The 15,198-nt window shown below is 43.4% G+C and overlaps 3 protein-coding genes across 3 annotated transcripts in view; 1 reads left to right on the top strand and 2 right to left on the bottom strand.

The window, feature by feature from the left end:
- pld1b (phospholipase D1b) overlaps nt 1-195 on the bottom strand; it is a 29,733-nt gene extending 29,538 nt beyond the window's left edge. Inside the window, exon 1 of the mRNA XM_062520787.1 lies at nt 87-195. The gene's annotated coding sequence lies outside the window, so the exon portion shown is untranslated. The remainder of the gene's footprint in view (nt 1-86) is intronic.
- A 2,345-nt stretch (nt 196-2,540) lies between these two features.
- Nucleotides 2,541-4,191, top strand: ghsrb (growth hormone secretagogue receptor b). Its single transcript, XM_062521940.1, has 2 exons — nt 2,541-3,339; nt 3,887-4,191. The coding sequence occupies exons 1-2, from the start codon at nt 2,541-2,543 to the stop codon at nt 4,189-4,191; spliced, it is 1,104 nt and encodes a 367-aa protein (XP_062377924.1).
- A 2,479-nt stretch (nt 4,192-6,670) lies between these two features.
- fndc3bb (fibronectin type III domain containing 3Bb) overlaps nt 6,671-15,198 on the bottom strand; it is a 59,193-nt gene continuing 50,665 nt past the window's right edge. The window contains exons 24-26 of the mRNA XM_062521166.1: nt 13,620-13,786; nt 13,169-13,296; nt 6,671-9,185 (exon numbers count right to left, since the gene is read on the bottom strand). Of these exons, the coding sequence (XP_062377150.1) occupies nt 8,859-9,185; nt 13,169-13,296; nt 13,620-13,786 (622 nt within the window). The 3' untranslated portion in view covers nt 6,671-8,858. The remainder of the gene's footprint in view (nt 9,186-13,168; nt 13,297-13,619; nt 13,787-15,198) is intronic.

Below are 15,198 nucleotides of genomic sequence, written 5' to 3'. Positions count from 1 at the left end.
AATTCAGAAATATGTGGCACGGCGTTTCAATTTTGTTTGCGCGTTTAGAAAAAAATCCCTCCAAAACACAAAAAAGAAAAACTTACATCAAGAAAATCTCAAAATGTATACTTAATCCACTGTCCAGGAAGATGCGTGCGGAAGAATGTCAAACCACTGGCTGTTGCCTCGTTGCTTCTTCGCTGCCTTTTGCGCAAGGGCCCGCCCACTCATAATCTCGTGGACCTTATTCTTGTTTGCCACTCCTGACTGGCCTCAACGAAAATCAGACCAAAATTTGAATGACCGCAGACATAATTACGGCATTAATGTCCACCCATTATGCTACACTGCAGTAAAGAATAAGTGCCTAAACGGAAACTTCCTGGACTCGATCATTAGAGACAGAGGTGGAGTGAGAAGTGCCTATTTCCCTGCTTACTCAGCTGCTCGTGATGCGGATTGGGTGTATACTGCAGTGGACTTCTGCGACCCGAGTCCTATGTATGATCGTCAGTAGTTTGTTAGTTGAGTCACGTTTACTGTTGCATCAAGTGCATTGTGACCTCTAAGGTGACATCCGATAAAACTGGGTTAGCTCATATTTCTAAATAACCATATATCCAGCAGTGAGGACAAATATTCACCCAAATCCTGAAATGTTAAATAAATGATGACAGTACCAAGACTGCAACGAGCGCTCATTGACTCCAGTTAATAACTTCACTGGGTTGCATGCAGTCACGAAGATGCGCCTTCTGAATTACAGTTTCACGGATGCGCATCGCAAACCAAACCACTGAGGTTAACAGTGACTTGTACTGACATTCCTCGGGAAATTGCCATTCATCCCAGTACAGGTTCGACCTGGGCACACCCAATTCTTCACACACAGCTGCACTCTCCTAAATGTCAAATGATCACGTCCGTGTTGGAGGGAATCCTGTCACACCATGGATTTGCTCGTGTCACCAGTAACAATTGAAAAGCCGAGCAGAATCCAGTCTCTGGTATTAGCTGACTCCATCTAGTGGCCATTTATGAATGTACATGTCAGTTAAACTTGGATCTGCATGGGCAATTAGCGCAAAAGGCAGCATACTATATATTACACCGACTTGACTGACAAACTGAAATCTGACAACAGAACAAAAAAGAGAGAAATCTTCATGCACCAACTAGATGTTAGTTAATTTTCTAAGCATTCAATTTTGTCAAGATGCACTTTCTGTGCAAACTCACTTTTTTGTGAGACTGTTATCTCACGCCAGTAGATCCAGTCTCTTAAGATAGAAAAAAGATTGTACAGATTGTATAGTAATTCAGAGGAGGAGTACGAACTATTGGTCCCCACATTTCATTTTCAGTACCCTGGACAGCGGGCACTGAAACAAGATGGCATCTACGATCAATAAATAATTGATGTAGTCTACACATCTTACAAAATAGATTAAGCCGGAGACAAAACGTCGAAATGTCATGATTACAACTATGGTGTCAATCACAGAAGGCTACACACATTGAGTGACGACCACGTGCGTCCTAAATCAGTGATATTTCGACTCATTGTGTTGAAATCCACGGTTGACTGCACATAATCAACAGAAAACTTATCATGTTCAGAATTCTGACCAGACATCAAAACACACAATGCAAATGTGTTACACAAATGCAGTTTACGCCTGTAAGTAGAAGGGGTATACTAGGATGCCACTAAACACCAGATGGCAGCAACCGTGCGTATGATGTCCGCCCTGAATTCCTCAGTGTGGATGAAGTTTCCTGATGTTGGGACATCTTTGTAGCCTGGTCATATCAAACACTAGTTCTAATAGCCTACGGAGGGCTATGTCAGGCTAACATCTTAGCAGAAATATTTCCTTCGTTTCAAATGTATAATCATTCTAAGTGTACCAGAGAAAAAAACGTCTGACAAAGAAAATGTCTTAAAGGTTACGAATCGAGCGGGAGATAAAGATGGTGGTTCAAAATTAACTTTGTCTGTATCTTGTCACCTTAACCATACCATTACTCCAGGTCTTCATGAATCGTGCTAATATAGTATGAATTGATTTGTACAAACACATGGGGTGTCAATACGCAAAAGGAGTATTCAACAGGGAAGGCTTTGCGCGCAATCTGCGCATGTCTAGTCAAAGGTGTCCATACGGTTCTCCTTGCCAAACTGAAGACGCGTCAGTGCAGGGCGAACAGGTTTGCTGTTAGGACGCAAACTCCTATTCTGTTTTACATTTCTTCAATATGCAGTGTTCTTCATTCTTTGGTGTCCATGGAACATGAACATAAAATTAACTTGAAAACCATGTGAATCTTGGATATCTTGTAATGGAACTGCTTTGATGGTCTGACACGATGTAGTTCCGAAAACCTTGAAACCTGCGCGCATGCAAGATGTGAAGATGGGCTATCTTATCTTTTTTGAGAATCATTTCGAAACATTTGTCTACTTTTTCAGAAGATGTGTTATTGCCTAAGTTTGTACGCCAAATGGGTTTAGAGATAGATTCTTCCAAACTGAAATTAACCAGTGGTTCACCGTAATGACCAACTGGACAAACAACTCAAGCTGCATGCTTAGTCTCAGCTTGTGCGATGCAGAGGTTACAGACAATGACAATGAGACCATGAGGGATTTCGAGTATCCTGTAGAACTCTTCCCAGTGTCTTTACTGCCTGCGATAACGGTAACCTGTGTTTTGTTGTTTCTTGTAGGGGTTACAGGGAACCTAATGACCATTGTTGTTGTCACTAAATACAAAGACATGCGAACGACCACAAACATTTACTTGTCTAGCATGGCATTTTCGGACCTGTTGATTTTCATTTGTATGCCTCTGGACCTGTACAGAATCTGGCGTTATCGGCCATGGAATTTTGGGGACCAACTCTGCAAGCTATTTCAGTTCGTCAGCGAGTGCTGCACTTATTCGACCATCCTGCACATCACAGCGCTGAGCGTGGAGAGATATTTTGCAATATGTTTCCCGCTGAAAGCCAAAGTTGCAGTCACGAAAGGGCGCGTGAAATGTGTCATAGTCGTGCTCTGGCTGGTGGCTTGCTGCAGCGCAGGACCAATATTCGTTCTTGTTGGAGTTCAGCATGTAAATGGGACTAACCCGTTTGAGACAAATGAATGCACTTTCACGGAGTATGCCATCCGCTCCGGACTTCTTACCATGATGGTGTGGGTCTCTGGAGTTTTCTTTTTTCTGCCTGTGTTGTGCTTGACAGTTCTGTACAGCCTTATTGGGAGACGGCTGTGGAGAAGAAAAAGACATTCGTTTGCGCAGAACATTTCCAGCCGGGACAAGAGTAATAAGCAAACTGTGAAGATGTTAGGTAAGGACCCAGATATAATTGTCAGTATTCAAATGAATCGAACAGGAGATGTTGCTGTTGTCCATTGATATGTAGGCAATGACTTTCCATTGCCACCTAAATTTAGGTGAATGTAGGTCCTGGTAAGGTCCTGCATTAACTGACAATTGAGGGTAAGCTATTCATTGGAATGTTTAAGGGTTATATTTTAGTGCGCTAACTGAAGTAGGACTATGGGTTGTACAACCTTCGACGACATCTTTGTGGTTGATGGGATAAAACAACTCTGCAGAGATGTGGAACAGGGTAGAGTAGGAGATAACGTCAGTGGAGGATGCGTAATGACGGGCTCCCTTCACCAGTTTTAGAAATGACCATTTCTTGAAATAGTTATTATATGTATTAATTAGTTGAACTGTTAACAGCTTTATGCACCTTCAGTGTTGGGAATGAACATTGCACAAAATAGTTATTTTAATGTTTTTTGATCAATGAAATGAATGATGTTATGCACGCTCGATTGTCGAGTGTCCTTTGATGTAACATGTGTTTTCAATTTTTTCTACAGTGGTGGTTGTAATTGCATTTATCCTCTGTTGGCTACCTTTCCACGTGGGACGCTATCTCTCCTCCAAATCATCAGAGGCCAATTCACCTCTCATCTCTCAGATCAGCGAGTACTGCACCTTGGTGTCGTTCGTGCTGTTTTACCTCAGCGCGGCTATAAACCCTATTCTATACAACATTATGTCCAAGAAATACAGGATAGCAGCATGTAAACTGTTTAGAATGAAGCATTCAGAGAGGTCTGCATGTGCAACGGTCAAAACAGAGAATGCGACTGGATGGGGAGAATCAAGTGGCAGTAATTGAGGAGCCCAGGTATTCACCTGAGTTTGGTACAGAAAAGTTATCGGAGCAGAGGAACATGAAAACTTCGTTGTGATGCTGACAGAGCTCGTCTGGTCTTCATTCACCCAAGGCATTTTGGAGTCGGAAGGAGCATGTCATGGAATCATCGACTGTCCGTAGAACTGATGAAAGGCCGTGCGTAACGAGACCGCGCCCCCCCCCCCACACACACACCTTAATTATGTCATAAACATTTTTCTTTGTCCATCTAGGGTCAATTATGATTGAATCGAAGTTACCACAGGCAGGCATTACCAAAGAGACAAGACAGGAGAGGCGTCGCAAGAACACAGCAGACTGATGATCGAGTCGAGTTATGTTGATAAGAAAGGTTGATGTTGAGGGTACTCGATGAAATAATAAAATGGATGAGAAGGATACCAAATACGATAACTTCCTAACAAAAAGAGAGCTATCATCATCCCATTTTCCTGATTTCCTTTTGAGCACCGATACACTGACTGCTGCATAAACCACCTGCAGCGCACGGGTAGGCTACAGCGTGGTTTGAGCTAAGGGAACGCGTCTCAGCTCGTATTATGGGCTGATGGGTTTTGACCTTGTGGATCGATATAGATTCCATTTTATTCCTTGTCGTTATCAATCGAATAATAATATTGCTATTATTATTATTATTCACTATAATAATATTGCTTAATTGTTCACTATTATGACCGTGATACCAGTTCTTTCCCTGCCAAAGAGGTCACTGAAGTTCCGCGAACTGAACACTTCAGTTACGCGTCTGTTGTAGCCTGTCTGTAAAATTGAAATACATTTTTGGGGGATGAGGATGACCGAACAAACACGAACGATGGAAAACACAGTTGTCATTAAACGTATGTCTTTAAATGTGACTGGTTGGTGTTGAACTGCTGTATAAATGCAATATGACACTCGTGATCGTGGGATTGTTAAAGGAACAGACCTACCCACTCGGGTGTGGTTCGGCCTCCGGCTGAGTGTAGGTAGCCACAAACCCTACTCACACTCGTGGCATATTGCTTAATGAATGAATTGATGAGCCGACCACTTAATGGAACCCAATTATTTCTGCATCAGCGCTTCTCATCCTGCATCACAACTGTTTTTCATATACGCGGCACTGGCCAGTTGACGTTGATAATGGCTAGGCATCGTTATAACACTGGCTTGCTTCTTACACATTGTGTATTTGTTTGGAAGTGTCTTCGGATGGGAGTGTTATGAATCGTTTGTATTGCAGATGCCATCAACTTCAGCGGACTGAAATTATGCACATACACAAACACATACCGTAGCCTACACATACTTGAAAATGCCTTAAATTGATACTTTACACTGGATGACAATGTGAGCACTGTAGATGTATGTTAATGTAAATAGATTCGTCAAAATGTCTTGTCAGGGATCACGCCACGCTTATCACTTGATGCTGTGATGTTTCCACCAAAAATGTGAGCTTTTTGTTTGTAAGCTACCTGACATCGTGGAAAAGTGCACTTAAAATGATGACACATTTGGAGAAAAACAGGCATTTGTTGTCATCATCTTTCAATGTTTGCTGGTGTCTAATGTTGCTTAAAATGTATGGCCAGGCTTAGCCTATAGTTATATAGATTTGGAAAGCAGCTTTCTCTTGTTTGGGTTTTTGTCTTTGCTTGGTTCAGGCTACAAAGCAGCCATGACATTTGTTTTAATATGCTACAGCAACTTTGTAAGAAATGTTAATATTTGTACAGCTTGAATGGCAAACATTTCAGCACACCTCCAGTAAGCCTGCCACAAGCACTGTAAGTCTGCAAAAGCACAGACAATGTGCACCAATGCAAGACATGTAACAATGTTTGAAATGTCCAGTATTGATAAGAATGTATATTTGAAATATGGCATGTGTATTTTTATTCATTAAAATCAGAGTATTTGCACAAGCTAACCATAGTATTCACCCCCGAATCACTTGTTAAACTCTTCCTGAATGTCAGTATTAATTTAAGAATGGATAACTCAAAGAGTTTTCAGCAACACCGTTTTTCAGCATCATTAAAGGTGTGTGTGGGTGTCATTCAGGCTCTGGTCAAAGATGAGTTTTCTGCCCATAGCATAGTTCTCACTGCCCATCAGTATCCTCAGCTGACCCCTCACAGAGTGCAACAGACCATAAAAATACCGGACTCCTCCCCTGTGGGGTGAGCACATTAGACACCTCAGTATATGGTCTCTGGTGGCAGGTTTATGTGTTATGCACAAATTGAGTTCGCCTGCATGGCTAATAAAAGAGTGCAGTCTCACCAACACCTCGGGACCTAAGGAAGAGTTATGCTCAAACATCAGTGACCACTGAAGAAACGACGCTCCAGTGCAGTGAGTCACAGGAATTTGTGGACATCATGTCAAACACTGGTTGAAGGAACTGGATGAATTCTGACCGGCAACATTCTAAGGCAACAGAGGTCAGATATCCGAGAGAAAAAAAATTAAACATTTATTGTGCATAAATATATTACATATATGCTACAGATACATAATCATCTTAAATACAAAGGGTAGTATTTTCAAAATCTATACATTAAAGTTGATATGGTAGTATTTTATATGATGTCTATGATTACAATGTACAATTATTGATGAACTCTAAAAAAATCAATTGATTATAGTTAGAAATAATGGCAATATGGAATGAATTTTCTTTTAAGCTCAAGTTAACATAAAAAAAACATCTTTTAGGGGTAACATTTTCAAGACATCTTCAAGGAAAGATAAACAAATCTTCAAGTGTCAATATTAAAATTCAAGAAAACGTTCTTATAATACAAAACTGATTGACGCCAATAGAAAAAGGTCAGTGTGCTGGGATTAAGTCTGGGTTAAGACAACATTGCTCTTTCACAGATCATTTGTCAAGACTAACAACTCGTTGTCACAAAAGTGGACAGGAGGGGACAGGAAAAAAAAGAATCAGAACTCCAGGAACGTGTGATCAGTTCAAGCTGAGTGTATTGTTATGGCTCTCCACACGTCACTTTTTGATTAACATCATAATGCCATGTGTGTGGGTCTCAGCAACAAGGATGGGTGTGCATCATTTGCAAACAGCACCTATTCACTTCATTATCTGGACAGATGTGCATTATAAAAAAAAGGAATCAAAACATCAATGACAGGTCTGAAACATGAACAAGATTAAAAATGTTAGGAATGCCATTTTCTATTTGAAAAATATAAAATATATGTAAAATGAAATCATTACAAAAAAAAGGTAAAATATATGACATGCTACATGAGAAAATATGTATGACGGTTCTTTTGATTTTTTTTTTTTAAAGAAATAAATAAATGAAGATTGCACTGTGATTTGCATTATAAAGTACGGTATGCAATATATAGCATAAATAAAACCCTAACAAAATTGCTCATTAACTTTGGTTAAGGTATGACTGAGCTAGTAAACTTTAAGAGGGTGTACTGTAGTCTCGGGCTATACTCTCTGCGTAAGGCTACGAGAAGATCAGGCAGCAGAGCGGAGCGGTAAGGCTGAAATGACTGAAGACAAAAGAAGCGACAGAAACACGCCGGTGAAATGACTAGGAAGGATAAGAATAGGGCACGGGGCTGGACACTGCCACCCTGGAACGCGAGGCTGTCGGTCGCCCCTTCGAACACAAGTCCCTGAGGTACATTCCAGGCTTCGTGCCATCACTAAGGGGTCTGCTCGGTGAAACTCTTTGGGATTGATCAACGCTGATGATGATGACGACGATGATGATTAGGCTCTGGGCTCAAGGACAGTTTCCCTTTTTTTATACATTTGAAATGCAATATTTTATCACAGGTCAAACAAGGCGTGGGTTGGTTTACGATGGTTGGTTGGTTGATATTTCTCATCTACATTGCTCTCTGGGAATTTATTTCATGTTGTCAGCTGACTATACTTGGGCAGCTGGTATCATAAGCCCCCACCTAACAGGTAGCTTAGATGGAGGATACGCAGAGGACTGGTTTCATTCAAACCAAGCACTGCAGCACACCAAAGGCCCCGGGTCCAATCTTACCCAAAAGGAGGGATAATCCCTTCGGCCATCAAATGTTAAAGCTGTAACATAGACAATATAACAGTACAAATATATAAATACACTTAGAGAACAAGCTTAGAGGAAAAATAGGACCAAACATCAATTTTTCGATGTAGAAAATAGAACAATTTGTGTTTCAGTCATGGACCTAAAAACCATTAAAAAAAAGTATAAAAATACTTTTGCAAAACCTTTTTTTTGAAGGATTGTGGTTTCAAAACTGGCGCAACAAAGACGCACTACAATCCCACTCCTCAGACATATAAAAACAACTTACAGACAGATACAAGGGCTAAAACACAGAAAAAAATGGAATGTGACGTACAGTACAGACAATGGAATTGTATAGGAGACTATAACAGGGAAAAAAAAGAACTGGACTTTTAAAAATATCCCAAATATTATATATATATATTTATATATAAATCTATAATGTGAGGATCGGTGTGTCCTCTTATATATAAAGAAACATCCCTCAAGTTTCCATCCTCTCTTTCTTTTCATCCCATAATTTCACGTTTGTTTTGTTTTGTTTCGTTTTGTTTTCCCTTTACATCACCCAATGGTTGGACAGCTCTACTCCATGAGGAAGAGCTGCAGGAGGAAGGCCAGGAGGAAGGAGAGCGAGGACAGGCCCACCACGATGAGGGTGGCAAACTGTCCGTCCGTGGAGGTCACCCCGAAGGCCTTGACGGCCGGCGGGGTGGCGGCGGCGGCGGCGGCGGCATCGGAGGCCAGCGCGGGCTCGAGGCGGCGCGGCGTGAAGTGGGCCGACGGGCTGAGGGCGCCGCTCAGCTCCTGCGCCGTGTCCGGACAGTGGCGGCTGGCGCACACGCGGAGGCGGTAGTCCGTGTTCCACTGCAGGCTGAAGAGCTGGAAGCACGTCTCCTCGCCCTTGAACACCTGCGCCCGCCACAAGGGAGGGACAAAAAAGACGAGACGTGATTAAGATCTCTGGTAGCCTAGGAGCTGTGGTCAGCTAGTCTGAACCATATCCGCTACCCGTTTTTTTTTATCTGGAATGACCCCCACTGCTCTATGGTCAAGAGCCTGTGAACCTTTACAAATTCTGAGCCCAGACACAAATCCCGCTCACCATTTTCTGTGGCATTCAGCCTTGCCCCAAACACAACACAACAATGAGACTGTTAAGAGGGTGTTCTTCAAAGCCTCCCGCCATTGCGGGCTTTCAGCCTGTCATTTGAGTGCAAGTTTAAAGGCTAGCAGATAATGAAAACCCGTGTATGATGAGGACACAGGGCCACCATAAACATGCCTAGAGAAGTGTGTGTGTGTGTGTGTGTGTGTGTGTGTGTGTGTGTGTGTGTGTGTGTGTGTGTGTGAGTGTGTGTGTGTCTGTGTGGTACAGTTGTTTATCCATCTGGAAGTGACGATGCCATGTTTACCCATAATCAGCCGTTTAGAAAGAAAATAGCACAATGCATTTTGTTTGATCAGACCTGCATACGTGTGTACTGTGTACCCTGTGTTAAGGTCCAAATAAAAGTATTGAAGTGTGTGTGTGTGTGTGTGTGTGTGTGTGTGTGTGTGTGTGTGTGTGACATGTGGAGTTAATCCCTACATTTAGACAAACCTATTTGTGCTTTCTGACTCAGCCATAACAAGTTGTTTGCCAAGAGATTCCATAATGCAGAGTTGCTAATGTCTCCCAGCGTACTCTTTGCTAATCTAATATTGCTTCTAAGCACTCTGCCACTTTGGTTCAATTAACCCATTGGACAAAGACGGATGATTGACAGGTAAGAGATTTTGATGTCCTCATGGTAAGGTGTGCAGCGCACTCACATGCTAAAATGTTTTCATTTAGTTTGTAGAGAAATGAGAACACTGGCACGTCTTCTAAATGAAATTAAGTACAGTCACATGAGAAAGGTAACTATTAAGTGAGTGTCTGAAAGCTTGTATACAGATATGAACATGTAAACACAAGTGTGCATGTGTCCAAATGTGCAAGTGCCTGTATGGGTTGTGTGCTGTGTAGTTGTGTAGTTGTGTGGTGTGTGTGTGTGTGCACGTGTGTGTGTGTGTGTGTGTTTAAATATCATCATTTACTGTAAGCCATTAGGATGCCATTAGGGACAGGTACTCCCGAGGGGTGGGGGGGTGGGGGGTGGGGGACGGGGGACGGAAGAGAACATATGTGTCAAGACGAGTCATTTGTTTGAGATCTCAGCCGCAACCAACTCTTCTGCTCTAGCAGGCCCGTCTTCTTCAAAGCCCTCGCTCGTGCCTCCTTCAAAAGGGGCTGTTAGTCTCAGCTTCACTTCATCTACCACACAAACACACTGCAGCACTAAAGCACCCACATCAAAGCACCCAAAGGGGATGCAAATACAACTCAAAAAGGTATTATAGCCTCGTGTTGTCATCAACAGCTTTCTGAATAAATCAGCTGTTTTAATTACTTATTTATTAATGTCTATTTAACTTTGGCGCATGAATACACATCAGGCAATTAAAAAAATGAAATGATTCATATTGAAATGGGTGATTTTAGCCTCCTGCTATTTAAAATGACAGAAAGAAGAAGAAGGAACGAGACGAAAGCCCCGAGCAGCTTTTAAAAGGAGCATTTTCACAGCAGCAGATTTCAATCGATAGGGTCTGACTGTTTAGTATTGGAAACCGACAAAGACTAGGGTGCCTGTAATCACCTGCTGGAGCTCGAGGTTTAGTGTCAATAACAGTGTGGACCAGAAAGGCAGACCTACAGAGAGAGCAGAGACCGAGTGAAGCGAGTCGCTTACTCCATTCACCAGAGGCACACTCTCTCTCAAATGAAATAAGTATAAGTATAAGTATACCGTATTTTCCGGACTATAAGGCGCACTTAAAAGCCTTCCATTTCCTCAAAAAAAGACAGTGCGCCTTATAATCCATAATTATATGGAATAATTCAAGACCTCGAATTGATTTTGTGTGATACACGGCGCTCTGTCAAAATGTTATTGTGAAAGTGTTTGATAGAGTTTGACTGACTGACTTATCGGTTTTGTTTCGCTTAATGCACCTTATAGTCCGGTGCGCTTTATATATGAAAAAAGTTTGAAAATAGACCATTCATTGACAGTGCGCCTTATAATCCAGTGCGCCTTATATTGCGAAAAATACGGTACTCTTAAGTATATATACTCTTTTGATCCTGTGAGTGAAGTAAATTCTATAAGAATAGACTTCAATGCAATCTGTCTACTGTCCAGAGAGCCATAAGTTCATTTTAATGCATTGTATCTGGGCATTCAGCTTGTGAAGCGCGTTATTAGACTCTTGGCGACGTGAAAAGACAGGGAAAAGTAACCTGCAGTTACCAGTTTCCACAGCAACAAATCACAAATCAATCCTCCGACGGCGACAGAGATGAGACATCGCGCTTCTCTCAAGGCTCACCGACTACTCATCGCCGACCGTCCCTCCCTCGGCCAGACGAGCACTCGAGTCTCATGGCTACCGGCCGTACGTCTGCAGACGGATTTCATCAGGACTGACTGGGCTTTTGAGGTCAAAAGAGGAGAGGGAGAGCCATCGTACATAGCCATCATAGCACTGGAAATTGAATAAAGCTGGCAGAGGAAAGGAATATTATAATGACAATAATTTCAGGACAGATCTGCGAAGCCCGTGGATAAATCAGCCAAATTGCATTTCTGAGAAGTGCCTCTTTTGTGACTTGCGGCTAATATGATAGCCGGAGGATCAATCAAAACCAGCGGGTGAGTGAATTACCACAATTAAGCCCCCGCTGTTTATGCTATTCATGATGCTCACTCGCTCAAAGCCTCTTGAGAGCTCAGTCACGGGCCTCCAACACCTGACGAGACCCGAATCCTTCTATGGCCATTACGAACAGAAGGATTTCTCTCCTGTAAAACACGCCTTTAGCCTGGATACAGTGTTTGCCAAATACACACACACACACACACACACACACACACACCAGAAATGTGAGAAACACCATGTGCCCCACATGTACCAAGCAACACCAAGCACTGAGATAAAGGCACCAAAGCCATTAGAGATGAACTGATAGACACACTGTACTGTGTACCTGTGTGTGTAACACATTGTGAACAAATGCTCACAATTGAAGTTAAAAGTTAAAAGTTGACAAATAATCTATCAGATGTGGCATGGACACGCAATGGTGGGTTCGAGAGTCGGACCCTGGATGGCGCCGCAATAACATCGGCAACGTTACAGCTGCTCCACCACGCCTACAAGAAAACAACAAACGCTCACACATATGCAACCACACCGGCTACACTGCGGCGTGCATTCATAAAAACAGAGGCTGGCGTAAAGCTCTAGCCTGCCGTATAATTTTGGTCCATAAATTTGATTACTGTGAAATACGACAGGGGGAGCAGTGACGGCCGGGAGCAGAGCAGAATTAAATTGCCTTGTGCCTCCAGATCGTCTGTCATTTTTCATTTTGATTTTCTGACAGACCAAGGACAAATATCACAAGCACAAAATCAAACCCCCTAAAACAACAAGGGTGTAACTCTTCAAAATGAAAGCTATTGTTGACAGAGGAGAGAGTGACAAGTGATGCCTACAGGCAGGCATATTATGTGAAAGCCTGTCTGCATTAAACCCTGTTTCATTCCATTCCCTGGTGTGTTCTAATTTACAAGGAGCGGTCTACACAAGATCACAATTAATCATGGGATGTAACTGAGAAATCAGCATTCAAGTCTTGAACACTTAACAACGAGAGCCTTTATTGAATGGGACGATAATTCTAGCAAAGTTGGTGCCCTTGCCATTTAATAAGGAGACACTCTCAATTGGCAGACCCATTCAAACTGCATTGTATATATCCCACATAGTGTGGCGTGACAGAAGGGGGGGGGGGGATCACTGACCTGCTTGAACTCGGAGTCTCGGCCGCCCAGGACCTGAAGTGTGTAGGTGATGCGGTCTCCTCGCATGGGGGGCACGGCCTCCCATGTGACCTCACAGGCATTGCCTTCCAGCTGGGACACTCTTGGGGCTGTTGGTCGCACACACAAAAATAAACATCAGTAATGAGTCACTTAATAAAAATAAGTCATCTAAGCCAAGAGAGAATAGTCTTAACATGCCCACTGTGTGTATGGGTCTTAGATGTCTTTAGAACTTGTAACAAGCATTCGTACACTTCAAGATGGCGTATGAAAACATGCACTGCTTAGACTATGGATGTATGGAGCGTGTGGATTAGTTGTACTGAAGTGGGCAGAGGCCTGACATGGCTTTGTGTAATGAACAATGAACACTGGGCCAGCGGCCGGCTGTCTGTAGGTGTTCGCGTGCTCGGACGCCGTCCTTGGCTACCTTTGAGTGTTGGAGGCACAGACTTGGACGTGCTCAGGACGAGGGTCTCGGAGAAGGGCCCCTCCCCCGCCTCGCTGACCGCCTGGATCCGGAAGCTGTAGCGGCTCGACTCGCTCAGCCGCTGCACGCGGAACGTGTGGCTCGGCCCGCGGTAGATGGCCACGAACCTGCGACAAAACAAGCGGGGTGACCGAGACATGGCACGTTAGAAGCAGGGAAGGCAAGGAGGGCACACTCACTACAGACACAGATGATAGAAATTCGAAAGTGCAAAAAAAAAAAAAAACCACTGGCTTCATAATTGTAGTCATCAGAACCATAAGTTCCAGGAAAGGCATTGACAAAACCTCCAAAATGTCAACAGAAAGCCCCCTACACAAATGTTCCTCTCTGAATTCTCTCATTTTAGACGAAATGCAATTATAACGGCATTGTCTCATTTGTGAATGACCATAATTACACTGAAAGTAATTATGAAGCTTCTTCTGGATTCTTCTTCTGACAGGGCATGTGGCCTCACAGAAGGGAGATGAAAGACCAGAAGAAGGAGAGCTTAGTTCTAGCCTTAGAGCTTTAGTGTGACACATTCTGGGTCTACCTAGGCAACAGGTTGCCATGGCATCCACAAAATGGCAAGCTATCACACAAGCCTGGGGATGGAGCGATTGGCCATGATAATCCGCTGTAATTAAAATGAGCTGACACAGTAGGCAAACACATAACTATAATTCAAATGGCAACAAAGATAAGGAATTCTGTAATGATGTGTATGTGCATAATGTGCATAGTAATGAGCTTAATATGTGAGTATGTGTATATATATATATATATGTATGTGTGTGTGTGTGTGTGTGTGTGTGTGTGTGTGTGTGTGTGTGTGTGTGTGTGTGTGTGTGTGTGTGTGTGTGTGTGTATGTGTATGAGAGAAAGCGAGAGAGAGAGAGAGAGAGAGAGAGAGACACACAAAGAGAGAGAGAAAGGGCTGGTGGGTCAGTGACATGGCGGGGGTGCAAGTCCAGTGGACTAATAAAGAGCACTGAACGACCCTAATGAAGCCTGGGCAGCCCTTCTGCACTGCAGCCCTTTCTGCACCACTCAAAAACCAGAGGGTGGGAGACCAGACCACGCAAACGACAGACGGCACAAAGACGAGACAGAACAGTGGGGGAGAGAGAAAGAGAGGGAGAGAAGTAGAGAGAGAGAGAGAGAGAGAGAGAGAGAGAGAGAGAGAGAGAGAGAAAGAAAAAGAGGGGGGGCGAGTGCAGACGCATATGAGTGCTAATTGGGCTGGTCAGACAGGAGGGCTCGGACGAGGCCATGTGTCTGAACTGGCATTAGGGCTCCAGGTTGAGTCCACTTCTGCCCCGGCGCCGCCTCCCCCTGCTCCGCTAATTCCCAGCAGCGTGGCCAGACCAGCGTCCGTGATTAGGGCGCTCCGAGTTAATGTGCTCCCAGACGCGGAGGATGCGCTTCTCGCCGATACGGAGGGAACACGGTGTCGTCGCCGTCTCGAGAGAGAGAGGTACGGGAGCAAATTAAAACATCCTCTACACCCTCCTATCACTGGCCAGGGCTTTTC

Source organism: Sardina pilchardus, chromosome 19, assembly GCF_963854185.1.
Source record: "Sardina pilchardus chromosome 19, fSarPil1.1, whole genome shotgun sequence".
NCBI classification, from domain to species: Eukaryota; Metazoa; Chordata; class Actinopteri; order Clupeiformes; family Clupeidae; genus Sardina; species Sardina pilchardus.
The sequence above is the reverse complement of the archived record's forward strand: the minus strand, read 5'-3'. Positions and strand labels throughout refer to the sequence as shown.

Coding starts and splice junctions, on each gene's coding strand:
- ghsrb (XM_062521940.1), top strand. CDS start 2,541: ATGACCAACTGGACAAACAACTCAAGCTGCATGCTTAGTCTCAGCTTG. Junction 3,340..3,886: donor GCAAACTGTGAAGATGTTAG/GTAAGGACCCAG, acceptor TTTTTTCTACAG/TGGTGGTTGTAATTGCATTT.